Source organism: Lycium ferocissimum, chromosome 9 (assembly GCF_029784015.1).
Source record: "Lycium ferocissimum isolate CSIRO_LF1 chromosome 9, AGI_CSIRO_Lferr_CH_V1, whole genome shotgun sequence".
In the NCBI taxonomy this organism is placed as follows: domain Eukaryota; kingdom Viridiplantae; phylum Streptophyta; class Magnoliopsida; order Solanales; family Solanaceae; genus Lycium; species Lycium ferocissimum.
In genome coordinates, this window is record NC_081350.1 from 60,613,792 (window position 1) to 60,627,727 (window position 13,936).

Consider the following 13,936-nt stretch of genomic DNA (forward strand, 5'->3'; position numbering starts at 1 on the left):
CTTAACAATTTTCCCATTCGATCTTATATTATCTCCAAAAATGTCTTTCTCATCTGGTTGTGGTCTCATCCACTTTTTTCCTTTATCATCATATCATATCATACTTTAATAATAGAAAGAAATTTTTGCACCATTAGTGAATTTCATCCGGTTATAGAATCAGTATTTATTTTACGGTCTAATTTACCGAATTAAGATTACAATATATACACAGTTCATTTTACAGGTCACCTAACCTGATAATATATGAAGATTTGTATACTGTTTACCAACTTATCTCTTCTTTACACTTAGATTTTTGTTATGTTTGATCGAGAAAATAGTGCACTTATAATGTTTTGTTGGTGTTTTTACGGGTTTTATAAGGTTGAAAAGTGATCGGAAAGAAATCAAGTGAAAGCAGGTCAAAAAGAGACCAAATTGAAGAAATGAGAAAAGTTACTAAAATTGCAAAAACGGCCAGATTCGTAAATCTGCAAATTAGGGGCTGTTTTGGTAAGGTATTTTGATTGGGAAAATTGTTGAATTATAAAAGCTAGACATGGGAGAAAATATTTTCATCTTTGGCCATATTTTCAAGTTTTGGAAGCTAGGGTTCATCAACCACACCATTGGTGGAGAAAATTGGAGTACTTTAATGAGCAAACTCTTAATCCTCTCTTCAATTCCTTGTTATGTATTGAATATTTCAGTGTGTAGTATTGTATAATTTCACTTGAATATTGTTTATGAGAATATTCATTATCAAGTTTTGAATTAAATCTCTTGTTTTGCTTATATATCAAACAGTCTTTATTTCTAATGAAATGGATCTTTGTTTATTTAATTAATCTTATTCTTTAATGTTTCTTAAGGGATTAGCTAACCCTAGGACTTGCCCATTTACTTCGATTTGAGCTCGAAAGAGGAAAATTGAGGTTGAGAAAGATTAATTAACAATGATTTGGGGCTTTAAACCTCATCTAATAACTTGAGCTAAGAATAGAAAAGTTAACTTGAGATTCAATTGGTAGTGCTTAATATCACACTCTAAGGCTTGGAAAAGTTTAGAGTGAAATTAATTGATTTGGTTGAAAGACTTTCAATGAGAGCTTAGAAACCATTGTCTATTAACATAAACTCACTCTTAGTTTTAAAATCGTACAATACATGGGATCGTTACTTAGTTTTAAAATCGTACAATACATGGGATCGTTACTTGAAAATAATTTCCCTTGTATTCGTGCTTGTTGCCATGGATCATTTTACTTGCTTTCTAGTTAGTTTTATCTTTGTTAGTTCTTGAATTAAAAATCAATTATTGAAAAAATGTTTGGCTTAGCTTAGTTGGCGATAAATCCTTTACTTTCTTAATTGCCTTTATATTGTTCTCTGTGGGATTCGATCCCGACTCATAGTTGGGTAAATTATATTGCGACGACTGTTTACACTTTCTCTTTGAGAAGTGGATTTGGACGTTATCATATACCAATGCACAAAAGTTAAACACGTGAAAAGATCAGAAGATTTGGTAAAAAAACTAATAGTCCGGTGAAGTGGTGTCAAATAAGCGGGTTCAGTAAAATTTAGGCGGATCAAAATGAGTTGAGTTATTGACCCGCTCAAAAGTTACTTGGACAGGGTTAAAAAAGGGGTCATTAACCCAACCCGCTTGATTTGTATTGCTAAGTTTAATTTTACTTACTTTTTTATTATAATTTATTTTCTATGTTATGGCTATATATACATATCAAACAATAACATATTTAAAAAAAATATTTTGACAAGGTTTTTCATGGATCAATTTGACTACATGCAACACAATTATTAGATGGACTGAATTGAGCTGGTCAAAATGGTCCGAGTCAATAAATAAACGGGTCAATGATGACGCCTAAACTTGGGTGGATTGGGTAGCTCATATTTTTATGGATTAATTTTGCCACCCCAGTCATATGGGGGCCATTAACTTGGTACTAATTGTTTTCATCATTGCAACATAACAGGCTCATCACTAAGAAAAAGCAAGCAATTTGATTAAATTATTTGAATGTGTTGTTTGATAGCCAACATGTACAAAATTATTCATGATACCTTTGAATATGTATAAGCTAAACACTTGAAGAAGATATAGCCTCTTGCTTCATAATTATTTTAAGTTTAAAATTATAACTTATGCGTATTATATAGGATCTCATTGAATAGGTGTTGCACATATTGCGCAAAATTTCAACTTATCTTTGCCATGACAAAGGCATTTAACAGAATAATAATTGCCTAGTATCAATTATTATATTCAATTGTTTTATAGATTTTGGACCACATTATCGGTTGGTTAGTGCTCACTTCTCTTTGTTGATTTATTTAGTGGGGTGACTAGGAGAAGCTGACCATGTGCAAATGTGCCACTTGAATACCTTTATTTTTGGGGATTCGATGAGATGTGATAGTATCAATTTAGCATTTATTAAGTTTGTGGGGCTGATTTGTTTTTTTTTTTCTTTTTTTTGCCTATTTAAAGGCAAGGTTTTCTTGACAATTAAACCATTGTGAGTTTTTAGTGGACTTGATTCTTGAATTTGATATTTCTATCTCTTTCACAACTACAAGAGTATATTTAGTTCAAGTGTCAAACAACACTATGGCTACTTTGGTACCTGAGGTTGAGAATTGGGCATGCATCAATGGTTGCAATAATGATTTGAGCAACTTTGATCACTCCCAAATAGATTGTTCCCTTCTCATGTCATTGCTTGACGACTCGCAAGGCTTAGAGGATATTGATCACGATAACGAGAGATTAACGAGTGTGATTAGATCTCTCGAAGCTGAAATTAATGAGCAACACTTAATCAACGGTCACAATTCACTTCAAGATAGTCAAGGGAGTACTAAAAATGGCGAGGATTGGCTATCGTGGGAAAATGATCAATACCAAAGTCAAGATTTTCCCGAATTGGACGGTCTAGATTCGAATTGGATAGATATGGAGATGGAGATTGCTCCTTCTTCCACTAGTGATGACATGAACTTTTGGTACATGGACACTAGTTATAATGAATATGGCTATGGTGATTTTCCCTTAGAGGAAAATGATCATAATTCTTGGGGGCAAGAACAAAATTCATCAGCTGTAACAACGCAAGGCTAATATTTGTGCCAAAAAATTGTATTTTCAATTTCGGATGGACAAGATTTTTTTTTTTTTTTAATCCTTGTGAATTGATTAGCTGGAGTTAATTGCACTTGAATTTAGATGTATTTGTGAGGAAAGAAAGATCAATAAAATGACAACTCTTTCCCCGGTCCTAAACCTTGCTTGCCAATATCCTCCATATCATTTTATATGTCGGTGTTTGATTAGGTATAAAGTTTTTTTTTTTTTTTTTTAAAAAGGTACTTTTCACACTACCAAAAATATCTTTAGAGCTCGTAATTTTTAACATGCATGGTGTGATATTTCCATTATAACTATAAGAGCATGCTGTTAAGCATAAATGAAAAAATTAAAATGAAAATTTATATCATTCTTTACATAACAATTTGGAATAAAGTAATTTGATTCACATGCTAAAGTAGTGGATGTAGCTCGTAATGACAACTTTTTTTTTTTTTTGGTACAAGCTCGTAATGACAATACAACAAGAGAAAAGCATTTGATTCATTCAACGCAACTCGGAAGTGGCACTAGAAGTAGGGTGATCATCGGACATTTTTATTCGATTTTTTAAAATGTTATATCAGTAGTACTGTATTTAAATAAATTAGATATCATTCGATATTTCACCTTTTAATTTTGGAGTATTCACTTAGATAACTTCGATCATTTGATTTGGATAGACATGTATTGAGACTTTCTTTTTTAAGTGTCACAAACTAATTAGTTCAACTGCCACTATCTCAAACTACAAAAAGAACTGGAAAGTATACAAGTTTAAGATTTCAAAAGTAATAAAGCGAGGATATAATTAGTTTTCCTGAGCACCCAGACAATAGGAATCTGATAGCTAAATTATCACAAATACCTCAAATAAAGCACAAGTAAAATCACGTTAAACCAAAATAGACCACACAAATAATATCCATTAAATGGTTTATTAAAGGTAGCACAATCAATTTATACCGGAAGAAGAAACTGAATCACAAAATTTTGACTTTACAGTTAATTAAAACAATTTACTTCTACAACATGATCAGTCATGTCGAAACAAACGGAGCATGCTCATAAAGGAAAGTAGTAATAATATCACTTCTTTTATGTTACAATCAAATATGTGTATATTTTGCATATATTATGTGCAGTTTGGTATATAGTATTTGATATTTCGGTGTTCTATTTTCTTGGAAACTTACATAAGTAATGTACCCTTCGACTAACTAGTTTACCAACATGGCTGAAGTATACGCTACCTATACCCTTTGGTTACATATGTTGTGTATAGATATGTCTAGTATATGTATATTATATGTATAGGTATGTATATATTTAGTATAAAGTATACACTACCTATACACTGTGTACATATTTTGTAATTAGATGGCCGAATGGTATTTGACTGTAATTTTTGCTCTTCCTTTTTCGAAATACTAAAATATCAAAAACAAATTAAAAACTTAACAGAAATCATACCAAATATCAAAATGCAAAAATTAAAGTGACTAGATCGAAAATTTCAAATTTTAATTTGGCATTAACCATTTCTTAAAAAATGCGAGTGCCATTTTTCTCGCGAGTCCGTTATGTTTCAAGATTACTTTTTGGGGCCAATAAACACGTCAATATTTTATTTCATTTCTTGTTAGCTACTATATATCTTTCTGTCATTCTGTGTCTGCTGGTATGAAAAGTACGTACTAATTAAAGTTCTCGACAAAAATTATGGGCCAAAGTGTATGAGAAAAAGGTGCAATTTTGGGTGGCAATTAGCAAGCAAATTCGGAATTTTGATTTCATGTTCATTTGCTGTTTCCTTTTACTTAGAGAATTATGAAATACACTCTTTTTTTTTTTTTTTAATAGTGTGCATGTTCACTACATTATTGTTGTAGGAATCTAGTAGCTCAATTGGTTGGCTACCTGAACTTTTATCTTCTTGGTGAGGGTTCGAATCCTCACATTATCCCCTACCCACTATGTAATAATAATTTTTTTTTTTTTTAAAAAAAACTACATTATTGTTTCATTGTTTTGTCCTTCTTCTCGTAGTAGTAATAATATATTGCTTTAGGTTTGACATCTTCCATGTTGCTTCTCACATGTACATTTTGTTAGAAGCACCGCATTCTCTATATATTTTTAGACCCTAATTAGGGAGATAATGTACCTGCTCCATTCTACGTGGCACGATTTTCTTTTCAACTTTTTGCAATATATTAATTTTTTATATAAAATTAATCTTAAATCTTTTCTTATTCTTAATGACATAATGTCATAACCACATAAATATCATGCAGGATATAGATAATAACAAGTCCACAAGTTATACAAACATATTTCCTTTTTATATATATAACTCTGTGCACAATTGAACGTGATCATAGAAAATGAAATAGATGAAGTATTATTTATGTAACCTAACACACATATAGATCATGTATGGAAAGTAATCAAATAATATCCCTAGGTACAACGTACCCAAACCTTTTTCATAAAGAAAAAGGAGTGCCATTGCAAATTATTCCTATCAATCATATATCATCAATGGCAATGTTGAGAGCAGGTCCAATAAACTTAGATATGGACAGTGTGTACATAATATCTTAACACTAGCAGATGAACTGAATTTTGGATAGATAGATATGGGCTTGTCATCCTCACTAAATGATGACATGCACCAGTCGATACTGCCAACTGTGTGAAGATGGGTTTTGGGATGTGAATATTGGATTTAGGGATAGTAGCATTTTTGGACCTTCAATTATTGATGTATTTTGATCTTGGTCCTTGTAATATTTTATTAGCATAATTGATCTTAACTTTTTTTTTTTCTCAAAATATGAAATAACAATCAAATTTAACATAACATGTAGATAATAGTTTAATCGTCAATAATTCATCAAATTAATGAATATATGCATCAAAAGTGCACATTATAATCAATAAAAAGTTATATATTCTTAACTACATTATAATCAATAAAAAGTTAAATCACAATTCACAAGGACTACAAAACCAAAAAGTTAGCATTCCTTGAATTTATCTTGTTCTTTCCGATTCCTAGTCCTATTTAACCAAATGTCAAATTGGGCTTGGATCCCAAATTTTGACTCGGCGCAATAATCTCAACTGAATCAGTCTTATTTGTCACTTCTAGCCCCTATACCGGGATGAAGTCAGCTTGATTTACGATAGAAGTTGAATTCTTTGACTAATGCCATAGCTATACAGAAAATAAAGAAGAAAAAGAAAAAAAATGTTGAAGTGTTAGAAATATGTTGATATCGTTAAGCTCAACATTACAACAGACAATTTCTCCTGCAACTGCATCTTGTTTACTGTGTATCTATGTTGACAAATAATGCAAATAATGTTTTTATGGATGATAGTATAATTATTTACAACCTCCTACCCTGATTCTTGACTAACAAGAAGCAAAATGCAGTAACAACCATCTATGGCAGAACTACGACAACTCTTTTTAGTACTAAGGGTGTGTTCGGTATGGAGGAAAACATTTTCCGAAAAATGTTTTCCAATTTTCTCATGTTTGTTTGGTCAAAAATTTTGAAAAACATTTTTCTTAAGACTATTATGAAAAAACAGTTTCCTAAGGACTACTAAAAGACAACTTATATCACACGTTCAAATTTTGACCACTGACTATTATGGAAAAACATACGACCAATCAATTAAGAATCTAATATTCGTGATTTGCTAAATCATCAATAAATCAGGACAAGGAACCGCAACTTAAAATTTCAATTCTTAAGAGCTGTCTTATAGGACAAAGCCAATTGATCAATGATATATAAATTCTGCAACTTCTCTTTATCAAACTAATTCTACCATAAAATTATGAGAGAACATGCAAAGGTTACATAGTAACGATGTATACTAGTTAGACTTCATGATTTGCTGAAATTCACAAGCTTAAATATTAGGCAAGCAGATCCATCAGTTTTAATATTTGCGGGACTTGTATCTCTTTGTTATCTGTAAATAAACACGAGATCTTTGTAGGATCATCTTTTTTCTTTTCTTTTTTTTAACTAAAATTGTAACTGATCATTGGAGATCATTCCTCATTAAGTAGAATAATACCAGATGTTGCTTTATTTATATATTAACAACTACCAAACTTCCTTATGCTTTAATGGTCCTTCGTTATTTTACCAGCCAAGAGAATATGAACATTATTCGTGCTATAAATCCCATAAAAGTTTTACAAGGATAATGAACTTTATCAAATTAGCGAAGTACACAGTCATTGTCTACAGAAGAAAGATAATCTACATGTACAAAAAGAAAAAAAGAAAAAAAAAAATATTACAGGACATATCATATACAAGTAAAATGGTATAACAACTTACTTGAAGGAAAATGTACAACAAACATAGTAATAAACACATTTGATCCAACATCAAAGGTTTGAAACTTGAGGACTTACTGAATTCATAGCTTTATCCTGAACTACTTCCTCACTAGTAGTTTTCATGCCTCCCTTATCATCTACTACCAATTCACTAGTACTTTTCACTGTATTATCATTGGAATTCTCAATGCCAGTGCTGGCTATAAATCGGCGGCCTAGAGGTGAGCCGACTGATAGAGAATATTCGTCTTCAGAAGAGTCGGATTCCACAGAAGGATCCCTCTCGGACGCCGTTGATTCCGACTCGCCTTTAGATTTTCGTGATGACTTCCGGGATACTGCATGTTTTAATATATTCTTTGCCCTGTCTCGGACTCTGCCCTTGTTGGGGCTACTATTACCTTGACCATTATTTCCCTCGTGAGTCTCTTTATTATCTTCTCGAGGAGTTGAATCGTCCATTATAAACTTCACCCCGATCTCCTTTGTGTTCACTGCCTTTAGATTAGCATGCGGAGACGGAACAGGCTCTCCGAGATTTCCAGACTTATTATCCTCGCTTTTATGACTTCTGTGGAACATCGAGCCGATCTTATGTATACCCCTATTGAGTATATTTGGCTTCTTAGATCCATTGCTTTCCTCAGATTCATCACTACGGAAAGATCCTCCCGTTTTTGACTTAACACTTCCCGAGAAATCAGCGTCAGAACCATGAACCTCTCCATCAATGACCCGACTCTTTCCCTTTCTCGGTTCCCAAACTTGTGGTACTTCACTGCCCGGGTGGTGGACCCACATACCAGTCTCCTGCTGTCCTTCTATGTTAATAGGTTCAAATTTATCTGTGACTTTTGACGATTGCTTATCTGATTTGGTGGATAAGGAGCCTCCTTCGGCTGTATCCATCTCATCAGAATTGCTGTCCTGTTTGTTGTCCCATTTTTCCTGCTTGTATGACTGCTCTGTACCCTGAAAAAGAATGGGATGTTTTCATTTTGGGCCCCTCAGCCAAAAAAATTGATTACGGGCACTAGCCAAATTATACAAAACCTATACATTGATTATGTCTATTGTATGTGTATTTATGTATATTATGTGTATATTTTGATACAAATTGTATATTATGAGTACATTTATACTAAATATACAAAACCTATACATTTGCTAGCTATTATTGTTTTGAGTGGTCCAAAATGTAATTATCCCAAAAATTAATATTCGTAAATTGTCAATCATCTGTACTTTCATTAGTAAAATATACCACCTGCTATCACTACGCCTATTTAATTTATCAATGGTGTTAACTGGAAACAGAATAAATTGAAGTTACTTGTCACCGCAACTCGCAAGACAGAGGTATGTACCTTTTCACTGCCTTCAACTACAGTTATGGCAAGACGTAATCTCCCCATTCTAACATTACGAAGAGACAACCACATATCATGCCTCTGGCCGTCCCTGTAATCGCAGGCGTTGATGGTATGATCTCTGCCCCAAAAAACGGAACTTGTTTAGTTAATAAAGCACACACAAAAGTATTTGCATTTACTCATATTGCATAACATTCAAGAGACAAAAGATCCCAAAAGGATTTTCAAGAAAGAAGAACACAAAGATAAGCATGATAAAAGCAGAGCATAATCATTGTGGAAGAAGGAACTAAGGGGTCATTTGGTTCGAAGACAAGTTATGCCGGGATTAGTAATGTTGGGATTAGTTATGATTGGCATTATTTCTTATCGACTATTTGGTTTGTTGTATTACAAATAACATGCATTGCATAATCTAAATAGTACTGAATAGGGCGTATTAAGTATAAGAATAGTACTAGTGCTGTTAATGCCATAGTTTACTACGTATAAGAATAACACTAAATAGGGTGTATAAGTAATACTGGTGTTAGTTGTACTAGACTTAAATTTGCAACCAAACATTGTACTAAAATTTTATACCAGCATTATTCTACCTAGTACACCCTACCAAACGACCCCTAAGAACTAAAAATGGAAATTTCTCGGCATAACCCAATACTCCTAGCAAATCCTATTTATTTGCTTTGGTCCTGCAGTATTAGTCGAAAGAGAACAGGACAGACCCCAATGTATCATCCTGAGAAAAATGGTCTTTGTCACGAATGTCTACGTTGAGCATATTGTTCGGAGACTCCCATGAACAGACTGGAATTTTGAACTCCTCTTGCCACTGTGGAGATAATGTCTTCTTCTGAGTCTTCGTCTTGAATCTGTAGGGCCCGAGATGTCCCTTAACATATGGATCAGCCAATCCTGCAAATGATCTCTCAAGTATTTAGCATGTCCTAATTAGATAGATTACAGTAAGGCTCTTTTTGACTAACCATTTAAATCTGCTGGCTTCAGGTCTTCTGCTTCAAGGACTTCCAAAATAACATAAGCGATGGGTTCCTTGGCATCAACAGAAAACCAGCTTTCATCTGCAAAGAAAACAAACAATACGGAATTAACTCATCAAGCAGAACTTGGATAATGAGATCACTTCCCAAACTGAAGTCAACCATATTCTCATACATGTTAAAAAGGATCTTTTTTGATACACCTAAAAGAGGATTTAATCCATCATCGATTTGGACCTGATCATACTGAGCAAAGAGCAGATAGAGGGCGAGAGAGATGGGTTAAGAGCGAATATTACCTGGTTGGGGTGAGACAAATTTCTCCATATCAACTACCAGCATGTTGGGCTGCAAAATTTACAAAGACTCAGTCTGAAATTATTTTACGAAATAACTTTTAAGGCATACAGAAACCATAGTACCAGTTTGTGAACTTTGCACGCCATTTGAGCAAGTGTAATATAAAGTCAAGCATTGATGCCCGAAAATGTATTAATGTGAAAAATTTCTCACTATATAAAGAGGATTAGGGTCAAAACAGAAAATGCTCATATCACAAGCACGACAGAGGAATAAAGCTAAGAAAACAAAGAGCAGTATGAAAGATGGATGCCCAAATGGAATGGAACCAAACCTCAACAAGCGTCTCCTCAAATGCAACAGCAAGAAGATTATCCTGAAGAGGATCACAACAAACTTAGAGAAAGTGCATAAATTCCAGCTTATTTACAGAGACCGATACAGAGAGACTCATTTAACTAACCAGCCATCCAGCAACTCCAGGCAGTTCGGTTACATCAATACCGTGTGAGAAAATTGGCTTTACAGTCATCTGAAAGTAAGGAGGCTCAGCAAAGCACACCCGCATACGACCAAGAAATGGCCACTTCCTTAGGAACTTGACCCCAACCAAGACCTACATGGAAAAGATTCAGCCCCAAAAGATATTTATTTTGCAATAGCTGGGACTAAAGATGACCGTCCAGCACATCTATGATAAATCATAAGATTGAGAATATAAAACAAACTTAGCAAAGCTCTAAATATATCAACCTTACTGTGGCTAAACTATCAGTGACCAGATAACTGTAATTGCCATCAGACAATTATTTTACAACTTTATAACTTGAGTTTCATAAATTTGAACTTCTAACGCTGTTAAGAACAGTGAAGAATGAACCAGAACACACTCATGCTAAGCATTGGGAAAAATCTGCTTAAACCAATGATTAAAATAATTCTGCAAGAAACCTTCTGTTGATATAGTAAAACTGTCGGTGCCTTTTGAAATTAACTGGCAAATACTGATGTGTTATTGTATCAAGATATCATGTGATCCTATATTAACATGGATCATGTTATCTTAGATACTGATGTGTAGACTCATCACCGATATAATTCTTTAGGCTACAACAATCAATCTTTTTTAAAAGCCTTTTAGACAAAAACAAATAGTCGATATCTGAATTCTCTGTCCTTAACCCGATAAAAGTATATATGGTGAATACACAAGTTGTCTGAACTAATAATTCTTAGCTAAATGTTGCCCAAAGGAAGTAGGATTTGCAAAGCACTTGTTAGTTGTAAGCAAAAAGGTAATCATGCAAAATCACTGTGATATCTAGTTAAGGTTTTAACTGACTAGACACAAACATTTCAAATCTAATGAATCTGAGAACAGAGTTCAAAAAGAAAGAAGGCTGATACTACTACTCCCCCTTCCCCTCCTTCAATACCAGTTACATTCTATCAACTGGCATTAGTACTTTACCTTTCCCTCAACATGCATTCCCAACAGATGCAACTTTGTCACCATTCCAAAACCCAACCTTTTCCTCAGCTTCGCAGCAAGAATCGCACTCATATCATCTGCAGAACGAAAATTCATTCCAAGCTCCAATACCTACACTCAACATATCGAAATTAAACCTTAGCAAATAAAGCACAAATTGGCCAGAGCAAACTGATGGATGGTGTTAAACAACTTTCTTGAGTCAAGATTACATACAAGGTGATCATCCCCGGTTGAGTCACGAAGAACCCTCATTTCCGTGAACATAGGTGGGCTTCTTCCCAAGTAGAGATGCTGCAATGCAATATCTTTCTGTAGTAAACAGAAAAATATCCTAGTAACTTATCTTGCAAAACAAATTAATCCTCATACTGAAGTCACAACATATTAAGCTAATAGAATTAACAACTTATTACTGCTTATTATTACTATTCATTATTACTGATGCTTTTTCATCTCTTCTTGAGCCGGGGGTCTATCGGAAACAGCCTCCTACCCATCAAAAGGTAGGGGTAAGGTCAACCCCACCTAGTGGGATTATACTGGCTATGTTGTTGTTGTATGTTGAAAAAAGCAGCCAGGAATAAACATAAAACATGACTTTATTCGAAGAGCGGGACAGATAAGAAAAGCAAAACCAAAGCCATTTTACATCTACATGCTAGTTGGTAAATAAGAATCCCTACCACAGTCCAAGGTTTGTATTTCTTCATAAACCATGGAATAATAGGGAGGAGGATTTTCTGCGAAACGATATCCTCCATGCATACAGGCCAAATCTTTTCAAGTGCATGGTTTAACCACCTCACTGTTTCAGAATCAGAAAGCACCTGACAAAAGCCCCAAATAATTAAACACAAAAAAAAATAATTATTGGCTCAAATACCACTTCTACAGTAAAAGAATCTGTCATAATTTGGCATAAAGAATCAATGAACCATAGTGCAACCGTAGTGCAAAACAAAATCAAACACTCTGGGACCCTCCAACAATATGTAAAACAACTAAACTTTCACTAGTAAAGCAAAAAAGTTCAATTCTCTGCAACTTTTTGAATCTCTTAGGAATATTTTTCTACTTTTACCCACAATTTTTTTTTCCTGTGGGCCTGTTAAATCCAACAATTACCAAAAATATGCAATAGAGTTTCCAAAAAAGGAAAAAATGTCATCAATTGTGCTAACAAATACTTACCCTTCGTTGATTGGACTGTCTTTTTTCCTCATACTGCAGTTTCTTATGTAATCTAGTAATATACTGTTCATGAACCTTCAAAAAATTCCAACAACAAAAGCCTAGATTAAATCAAACTGTAAATTAACATCATAAAATCATTAAAAAAATAACAGAATCTTGTAATACATACCAGATAAAGATAGATTAAGGAGAAGAAATAAGCCAAAGGGTGACCATAATTGAATGAATTAAGCAACCATAGTAGAATTAACACAATGGCCACATGATGTATCATTGTTGCCTCCAATATACTTGCCATTTCTTGAATCTTCCAAACCAAAAAAAAAAAAATCCTTTTTTTTCCCTTCTATTTACAGTCACTGATCCAAAATAACAACACCCATCATGAAATCTTGAAAATTTCTTCAAAACCAACCTTTCAACCGTATAAATACTTTTTTTTTTTTTTAAGAAGTGTCTTTGTTTTTGTTTCCTAATTACAGTCAGTGATTCAAAATAACAACACCCATCATGAAATCTTGAAAAAATATCTTCAAAACCAACCGTTTAACCACATGTAATAATTACAAAAGTAATTTAGACATTTATGTTTTGCATGTTTTACACGTAAGTAAAAGTAGTGTAGCAATAAGTAACTGATTTTTAAAGGAAGTTGAACATGTCAAAGCGGGTCGGGTCGGGTTTGCCGTGTGAAATTAAGGAGAGTTGCTGGAGATCCGTGTTTTTGAAGTTTTACGGTTTCAAAATTTGAGTTTGTTAGTTTTATGACATTTGTGGGTTTCCACGTTAGTTACGTGTCTGGAGAAGAGTTATGAGTAGTGGATAGGGAGATGGTGATTCAATGTGGACAACAAACATGTGAGCTCATTTCATATTAAATAAAATACTTAGATTATAATACTACTATAAATTTTTGGTAGCTCATTAAATTAAAATATATTAGGTATGATTCAAAATATGTATTTTGTCCGTATCAAATTATTTTTCATTTTAGAAGTTTAAGGCATAATACTTATTTTTTCTTCCATTTTACCTTTAGTTAGATTTTGTCATTAATAAACA

General features: G+C 33.4%; 1 protein-coding gene across 2 annotated transcripts; it reads right to left on the minus strand.

The window, feature by feature from the left end:
• Nucleotides 1-7,449: 7,449 nt before the first annotated feature.
• On the minus strand, nt 7,450-13,690 carry LOC132031423 (C2 domain-containing protein At1g53590-like). Of its 2 annotated transcripts, XM_059421387.1 has the most exons (13): nt 13,418-13,690; nt 13,044-13,289; nt 12,872-12,946; nt 12,364-12,507; nt 11,894-11,989; nt 11,657-11,788; nt 10,649-10,801; nt 10,520-10,561; nt 10,185-10,233; nt 9,871-9,966; nt 9,610-9,799; nt 8,879-9,002; nt 7,450-8,483 (listed from the first exon to the last, which is right to left on the minus strand). In XM_059421387.1, the coding sequence occupies exons 2-13, from the start codon at nt 13,170-13,172 to the stop codon at nt 7,560-7,562; spliced, it is 2,154 nt and encodes a 717-aa protein (XP_059277370.1). In that variant the 5' UTR covers nt 13,173-13,289; nt 13,418-13,690; the 3' UTR covers nt 7,450-7,559. The 2 variants fall into 2 exon arrangements, with proteins under 2 accessions (XP_059277370.1, XP_059277369.1); XM_059421386.1 differs by having other exon boundaries at nt 13,044-13,690.
• Between the last annotated feature and the right edge of the window lie 246 nt (nt 13,691-13,936).